General features: G+C 47.2%; 1 protein-coding gene across 3 annotated transcripts in view; it reads right to left on the reverse strand.

The window, feature by feature from the left end:
* fars2 (phenylalanyl-tRNA synthetase 2, mitochondrial) overlaps positions 1-9,028 on the reverse strand; it is an 82,538-nt gene that overhangs the window by 52,430 nt on the left and 21,080 nt on the right. For all 3 annotated transcript variants that reach the window (XM_027274462.1, XM_019270046.2, XM_019270047.2), the window contains 3 exons: positions 3,693-4,015; positions 1,504-1,590; positions 1,335-1,394 (listed from right to left, as the gene is read on the reverse strand). In XM_027274462.1, coding sequence (XP_027130263.1) covers positions 1,335-1,394; positions 1,504-1,590; positions 3,693-3,997 — 452 coding nt within the window. In that variant the 5' untranslated portion in view covers positions 3,998-4,015. The remainder of the gene's footprint in view (positions 1-1,334; positions 1,395-1,503; positions 1,591-3,692; positions 4,016-9,028) is intronic.

Consider the following 9,028-nt stretch of genomic DNA (forward strand, 5'->3'; position numbering starts at 1 on the left):
ACGTCCGTCTGCACGTCTGTCTGCGCTCTGCCTGCACGTCTGTCCTGCATGTCTGCACGTCTGTCTGCACGTCTGTCTGCGCGTCGGCCTGCACGTCTGTCTGCACGTCGTCTGTCTGTCGCGCTGCTGCACGTCGTCTGTCTGCACGTCTGTCTGCACGTCTGTCTGGCACGTGTCTGTGCCTTGCACGTCTGTCATAATAAAACCTGACGTAGTCTCCGTGAGTCCCCGCAGACTCTAAAACCGGGACGGAGTCCCGTGACTCCCGTAGCTGTCTAAAACCTGGAGTTGTCTCCGTGACGTCCCCGTAGACTGTCTAAAACCTGGACGTAGTCTCCGTGACGTCCCCGCAGACTGTCTAAAACCTGGACGTAGTCTCTGTGACGTCCCCGCAGACTGTCTAAAACCGGACGTAGTTTCCGTGACGTCCCCGCAGACTGTCTAAAACGAACCTGGACGTAGCTCCTGTGACGTCCCCGCAGACTGTCTAAAACCTGGACGTAGTTTCCTTCCCGTGACGTCCCCTGCAGCTGAGACTGTCTAAAACCTGGACGTAGTCTTCGAGCAGACAGACGTGCAGGCAGACGCGCAGACAGACGTGCAGACAGACGTGCAGACATGCAGACAGACGTGCAGACAGACGCGCAGACAGACGTGCAGACAGACGTGCAGGCAGACGCGCAGACAGACGTGCAGACAGACGTGCAGACATGCAGACAGACGTGCAGACAGACGCGCAGACAGACGTGCAGACAGACGTGCAGGCAGACGCGCAGACAGACGTGCAGACAGACGTGCAGACATGCAGACAGACGTGCAGGCAGACGCGCAGACAGACGTGCAGACAGACGTGCAGACAGACGTGCAGACAGACGTGCAGACAGACGTGCAGACGTGCAGACAGACGTGCAGACAGACGTGCAGACAGACGTGCAGACAGACGTGCAGACAGACGTGCAGACAGACGTGCAGACAGACGTGCAGACGTGCAGACAGACGTGCAGGCAGACGTGCAGACAGACGTGCAGACAGACGTGCAGACAGACGTGCAGACAGACGTGCAGACAGACGTGCAGACGTGCAGACAGACGTGCAGGCAGACGCGCAGACAGACGTGCAGACAGACGTGCAGGCAGACGCGCAGACAGACGTGCAGACAGACGTGCAGACATGCAGACAGACGTGCAGGCAGACGCGCAGACAGACGTGCAGACAGACGTGCAGGCAGACGCGCAGACAGACGTGCAGACAGACGTGCAGACATGCAGACAGACGTGCAGGCAGACGCGCAGACAGACGTGCAGACAGACGTGCAGACAGACGTGCAGACGTACCTGTTCAGGTAGTAGTTATCTCCTCGTTTCCTGCTGGGGTGGTCTGGCGGGATCAGCAAGCTGTCGGTCAGATCATAAAACCGCTGCATGAATTCACCATGAACGTCATCACGACATCATTTCATCTGAATCTGCTGCGTCTCAGTTTATTTGAACACTTTGGTCTGACCTGTCGAAGTTCTGCTCCACGGTCACCACGGGGCTCAGGTTATCGTGGACGGAGAAGAGGGGGTTTCCCCAGCGAGTGATGTAAGCGCTGCAGAGAGGCGAGGAGAGCAGCTGAACAACAGATACTCACAATGACCCATATTTACATCTATGTTCAAAAACTTTCAAGGGTTTCAAGGACCTGTGCACAGAGTCGAGTGTGATGAAGTAACTGACTCAAACGTCCTGCTCAGGCTAATCGTAGTTTATCAGTTTTTCTGTTCCGTTATTGTGAAGCATTAAATCCAACATGAAGAATCGATGAATGTGTCAGTCAGTGACAGGAACGCTCCCTGAAGGAAGCTGTTACTGCTTCGCTCTGGATGAAAAAGCATTTCATTCATTTTATTGCTGTTGATCAACTTTTCATGTAGTTTGAAAATTACCCAGCAGCCCTCGGGTGTCCTCAGTCAGAGCACTCAGGCTTTTCTAAAGAGCAAAGTTCACGACCTGTGAAATGGCAGAGTCATAAAGCACTGTCAGACAACACACTGTGCGACTTCTTAATGCAGCATTAGTGCGCTCGCTGCTGTGTGTTGGTTTTATTGTGGCCAGTGTGGAACGCCACCAGCAGCTTCACGGTATTTCACTGCCGTGTGCAGTGCAGCAAACTTTTACACTCCACCGTCCCTGAAGACACACCGAGCCTGCGGAGAGAGCCGGTCAGCAGTTTGTGCTCCGAAAATAAAGAACACAGATATATACCCACGACGTGTGGAAGTGTCAGCTGATCTAAAAGGACAAACGGGTTTTATCCGCAGCACGTTGAGATGTTTGGACATTAAAGCAGAGAGCCGTGTGAACGTTCACACCTCCAGTGTGAAGATTAAAGTTCAGATTTCACAACAAAAGAACATGTGTACTCTCACACACACACTTCAACAAGACTGTCTGTCAGGTCAACATTCATTCACTGTCTGTCTTTACCTCTGTGCTCACTGATGCCTGCAGAGACACGTGACTCATGGTCGTTAAGGTCGTTAAGGAAGAGTCCTTAACCAACATGGAGACAACCAGAGCCACCACACTGAGCTTCGTCACACATAAGACGTCCACAGAGATGTATAGTAACGAAGTGGAACTACTTAAATACTAAAATGCAGTATCTGTACTTTTTTGGAGTATTATTTTTTTCCCCAACTTCTACTTTTACTGCACTACATATTTTTGATGAATTTAATACTTTTACTCCGATACATTTTTCATGTGCTGAATCGTTACTCGTTACTATTGTAGCGTCCAGCCGGACGCGTGATGAATGACGAGGCGTTATTCAACAAACCTGCATTTAATATTTATTATTACAGTTATTTTCATTTAACGGTTTGGTTCCAGGACTCGGTGACTGTCGGCCGTAACCACGCCAAAAAAACAACTGAACAGTCACGGTCTCACATCAACCTCGCTCGTGCGCCGTACGTCATACACCTGACGCACCCAGGTGCGCTCTCTCACCTGCTGCCCCGCCCCCTCGCTCTCGCATTCATTCAGACGCATTCACAGACCATGGGAAATCACAGAACTCTACCATGAACATTGTAACACTGTAACATTAGAAGTTGTGCCTTAATAAATATTTGAAATAATATGAACAGCAGTACTTGTACTTGTACTTTTACTTGTGCTTTTACTTTCAGTACTTTTTTTACATACTTCTACTTGCAATACTTAAGTACAAAACATTTTGAATACTTTAGTACTTTTACTTAAGTATGGTGTTTAAAGAACACTTCAACTTCTACTCAAGTCAGTTTTTTGATATAGCACTTGTACTTCTACTCCACTCCTTTACTCCAGTACTTTATACGTCTCTGGACGTCCATTCTTTATACGTTGAGTTCTGGGTCAGGTGTCTCCACCCAGTTGGACCCGGATTCGACTAAAGGTAAATCAAGAGCTATAGCACTAAATGCTACATCCTGGTCCTCATCAGTCGTGGAACTAAAACTTTATGGGCTCATTAAAATCTAAATGGATCCTCCTCTATTGAGCACGACAGAGGAGGGTCATGGGGTCAATAAAAACATCTGGGAATGTCCAGAAGGAAATGTAAGAAGAAGTAGGTAAAGCAGGTGCTGGTGAGCTCCTGGCTGTCAAAGTTTAGGTCATTTCCAGCAGACACGGTGGAGGACTCCACCTTTTGTTTCATACCTGTAGAAGTGAGCTTTGATTCGCTCCTTGATCAGCCACAGAGGATGATGGGATTGGTTGTGGAGATTGCGGCCAACCTTGGCCAAGATCTTCGGCGTGACGTTGGTGAAGTCATCCCGGGGGTAGGAGGAGCCCAACACTTCCACCGAGTCCTGACCAATCACAGGCTGAGGGGTGGGGCCAACTGTGCTGAGGCGTCTGCATGACGCTGCGCTGCCATTGGCTAAGAGCGTTGACAGACAGCAGCGATGGAGCAGAGGAAGGGGCGGGGACTGTAGGACAGGAAGGAGCGAGGAAAGTCTCATGATGATTGGTCCATGGAGCTGCAAAGACACGAGACAGACTTTAGATTACGATAAGTACCTGCACGTTAGAAACATATCAAACAGGTGTTAAGGTTTGAGAGTATGTCGGTGCCCCAAGGGAAGGACGAAGATTTACTAGTTGATGCATGTTTGGACCCTCACACATAGCTCACACACCTAGAGGGAGGTCAGAGGAGAACCTTCTCGTTCAGGTACTGCATGCCCAACTCAACAAAGACCTACAGAGGTGGAACACAACGGAGGGATTATATGTCCCATCAGGCCAGAGGATGGCTCCGGATTCACCCAGAGAAGCTGGAGGACATGGTCGGGGAACCTTATTTTGGACCTCAGCGTGGTTCCTCAGAACCAGGGAGACGTTTCAGATGCTGTCAGGCACATTGGGGCTTGGCCTGTGGACAGAGCTGCTCTAAATGGATAATGTGTGGAAATCAACGGTTCACTCACTTCAACATACCACAGATGATTCCGAGAGTTGACAGGAGGCGACCTTGAACCCGTTTCACACATGCAGTCTAACATTTTCTGTACGGATGATGTGTGAATGTGAACAAGGATATTCAGAGAAGACCAGGTACCATCTCAGGCACAATGCCTGCAAGGGCAAACAACCAGCAAGTGAACCAATCTGAATCTAACTCTGCCTTTGACAGATCTGGGTCTACGACTTGCCAACGCTTCCACGGGTGATTTGATAAATGAGCACGGCAAAGTCTTTGGTTTGCAACAGAGCTCCATTTTTCAAAAATGTTTAGCACTAGAAGACAACAGGCAAAAACACCACCATCATAAACTGCATTCGACCTTCCCCAATCATTAACTCCTTTTGAGTTTCACGGTGTCCGTACTGCGTCACATATTCTGGACTGTCCCATGACCCAGTTAGCAGGAAGGAAGTTTCTCAGACGTTCTGTTTGCAATAGAACTAGCAGGGTACATCATCATCATCATCATCATCATCATCATCATCATCATCATCATCATCATCATCATCATGACGTCCTCACAGGTTTCTGTACAGTGGTTTTGAAGCTCACACTGTGGTGGGCGGCTGAGTGACGCCTGGTTGCTCAAACAAACCACCTGTAACCACGCCCACCTGTCAGTCAAAGCGTCCCCGCTCTTAATCCTGCATAACTTTAAGCCTTAATATAATGTGAACAGGTGAGTTGTATATAAATTCACCCTCAGTACAGTTGTCATGAACGGGGAAATTAGCTACAGAGACCAAAACTGTTTTTTGTACCAGGCTGTAAACATGTTTATTTCTGCTGTGAAGTTGGACATTTGGACATGGGGACTTATGGAGACTGACTCACTTCTGGAGCCAGCCTCAGGTGGACGTTAGAGGAACTGCAGGTTGTGGGAATAATGTCATTAGAGCTGCGTTAGTCTCGCTCAGGAGAGCGAAACAGAACTAATGGTAAACAAAAGACAGCAGCTTGGAGGTCAGATGAGGTGAGGACACACACGCACACACACACACACACACACACACACACACAGTAATGGACAAACAGACTCAGCTGGTTCTGTTCCATCATTCAACCTCTGACATGAAACGACAGTTACCTTTTTATCTGTCACCCTCAAATATTTGTCCATTCACACACACACACACACACACACACACACACACACACACACTCGGGGAGCATCCCTGAACAAGACAAAGGGTGTTGCATTGCAGTGGCATTGCAGCAAAATGGATTATTGTTCCTAAATCCATGAAGCTTTTACCTCTGCTGCTGCTGGTGTCATATTATTCTGGACTGGACAGGGCAGTGCTGAGGTCACACACACACACACAGACACTGACACACGCACACACACACTCACACTCACACACACACACAGACACACATATATACAAAACTGGTTCTCAGGTAAAAGCACATCTGAAGGTCATTTGGACTTTAACAGGAACATGAAAGTAAGCAGAAGCATCATTTTAAGCTGACAAAGCAGCGACAGTGACCCCTGCAGGCGATCATCACACCCCATCGTACAGAACATTTGGACGGACTGAAATAAAAGCCCGCAAAATCCTCTTCCTGTGAAAAACATGAATATGTTCAGTAAAGGTCATGGCAGCTCGGCCATTATTTGTCTTGTTTATATAATGTGTGTGAAGGAAAGGTCACGTAAACAGAAAACGGAGAGACGTCCTCTGCAGAGCTGATGTCTCACAGCAGAGGGAGACCACCCTCACCGACACGAGACGTTCATGCACTTTAATAAAGGTAAAACAACGGGAACGATACTGTAAGCAGGCAGACATCATGAGAAGCTACAAACTGATCATCTACAGCGTGCGAAACACGACTCGACTAACACGAAAACAACTCAAAGAAATGTACAAATTGATTCAACGGACAAAGGACCAGGACCAGACCAGGTCCTCTCTGCAGAGCTGGAGGTCTTCAGGAGGTTTGTGAAGGTAGAGAGGGACGCCCCTGATCTGTAGGAGCTGGTAGGACGTTCCACCAACGGGGAACAACGGACAGAAAAGTTTGGACTGTCCTGAGCCAGGAGGAGGTAACATCTGTCTGTATGAGGACGATCATCTGAAGAGGTTTCACTGTGCAGGCTGGGAGGCCCGTCAGGAGGACGGTATGATCGCAGGTTCACCAGAACCATTAAGAGTCATCCTCTGGGGATCATGAATGTTCACAGAAGACTCAGTGGAAAAGAAGCCAGGTTCTATTAAAGATCCAGTGTGTCAGATTTAGAATAGTTTATCAGTGTTTAATCACCTGAAACTTGTTTTGTTTTTGGAGCTTGGAAGGAGACGCCGCGGGTCCTCTTCCACCACACTTCATGGTGACCACAGCTTCTCCATCACACTCGTACCAGCAACTACATGGCTAGATGCCACTAAATCCTACACATGGGACCTTTAAGATACCTTCCATTGGACAAAGTGTGTGTGTCCATTTTGCAACTACAAATTTCAATTACCAAGCAAAGAGAAAGATCTTCCAGTAAATATTTCAGGACATCTTCTTGCTGACTGTATTTCATAGGTCAAGATGTTCTCAGAGTAACGTCGCCTTGTTTTGTCTCTGTTACATTTATATCAAACAGAAAATCCAACATCCAGAGAAGGTCTGTCGATATTTCTGTCCATTGATTTCAGCTCTAATCAAGATTCCACTCAAAGACTGACAGCAAAGATTAACGGCTGCCAAAATTAAAAACAAAAAGACAAAATATCTGACAATAATCTGGACTCTAAGGTCCGACATGTTGCAGTGACAGACTCTCTGTGAAGCTGAGAAATGTCTGATGGTCTGGCCCTCCATCCTAAATAACAACAGGCCATGTGACATTTCCGTCCAATATATATCTGGACCTGCGGCGGATGGACGTGATCCTGCTGTGCTGGTTTGCTGGTATGGCACGTTGAGGGTTCATTTAAAAAACTTAACGTGACAGAAGCGTCTCCTCTTTCCGGCTCTTTGGGACTGACCTTCTTCTTGGCGTGTGATCATCACCATATGCCTGTTCCCATGGCACCGAACACCATCACGCATACACATATGGACGCCTACGCGCACGGACACACATGTACCGTAAATACACACACAGTGCATGAAACCCACCTCAGAGCTGGAGCTGAGCAAAGAGACAGAGTTTAAAAACCTGAGATCCAAAATGACGTCTGTTTGTTTCAAGCAACTTCAAAGGGTCTTATGGAGAATTGAACCGGCGTCTCCGTTCATTTATTGGCTCAGTAAACGTTAACATCAGTATTTCCTGTTTTATGTTGAAAGAGTCTTTCCTCGGGTGTCTACTTCCTGTCCTGTGTTCACATTTTGAACAGAGTCCAGATTTCTGCAACCAGCTAGCTAACCATAGCATCCAACTGTTGCTTCATCTGTCAGCATAAGATGTAATTTGTGTACACAACGGTCTCCAGAAGAGCCTGGTCATTACTCTTTAATGAGCATATCTGAGGTTTATGTTAAATTAGGATATACGGATGTAACGATACACTCAACTCACGACTCGATTCAAGTCACGATTTTTTGTTCACGATACGATTTTTTCACGATTTTTTTTTAATCAAAATGAGCTACAGACAAATTCTGACCAAATAAAATTATCTTTTTATTTGTAGGAAAAAAAATCTCAGGAACACATGACAGATATCTCCTTTCTTTAGAAACAGTCTCACAGTAAACTGCTGTTAACTGCTGTGATCTGCAGTTTTCCTCTCGAGGTGGCGTAACGTTACTTTGCTTCTCACTGTGGCTGATCTGCCGCTGCGTGTTGCTCGTGTTGCCGCTGCGTGTTGCTCGTGTTGCCGCTGCGTGTTGCTCGTGTTGCCGCTGCGTGTTGCTCGTGTTGCCGCTGCGTGTTGCTCGTGTTGCCACTACATGTTGCTCGTGTTGCCGCTGCATGTTGCAGTCCTCTCTATATTTCCATGCTGTTTTGGTTTTGTCCGTTTCTCACGGTTGTATTTGTGTATATATTGAATCCAAAATGCTCCACAAGCTGATTTCAAACTGCTGCTGTCTTGTTTCAACTTTACCGTCGCCATGTCTTCCCTCGCTCTGTGCTCCGTACCTACGTAGTGACGTGAGTCACGTGACTTGACGTCTGACTAGGGCTGGGTATCGATTCAAATTCCAAGAATCGATTCGATTCCGATTCTCAAGACTCGATTCATACGATCTGATCTCGATTCGGGTTAGTGTTTATTCAAACCATTTTTTTGGTTGTTATTTTAAGAGAACGTACAGAAGTTGCTGGTAGTTGTAGAGTTTTCCTTGAGTGTTCTTCTCGATTAATATGCAATCGATTCAGATCGGAAATCGATTTTTTCAACACAGGCCACGTCTGACGTTGAACAAATGAATCACCAACCAGTGACTTTATAAGATAACGTAAGAAAAAGAACAATCCTGCTTCTCTCGCATTCAGAAGAATCGCGATTCATTTTTCTGTCAACCGGTGAATCGTCACATCTACCGATTTTTAATCGTGTCACGATGCCAGCGTTAC

This window comes from Larimichthys crocea, chromosome XXIII, assembly GCF_000972845.2.
Source record: "Larimichthys crocea isolate SSNF chromosome XXIII, L_crocea_2.0, whole genome shotgun sequence".
NCBI classification, from domain to species: domain Eukaryota; kingdom Metazoa; phylum Chordata; class Actinopteri; family Sciaenidae; genus Larimichthys; species Larimichthys crocea.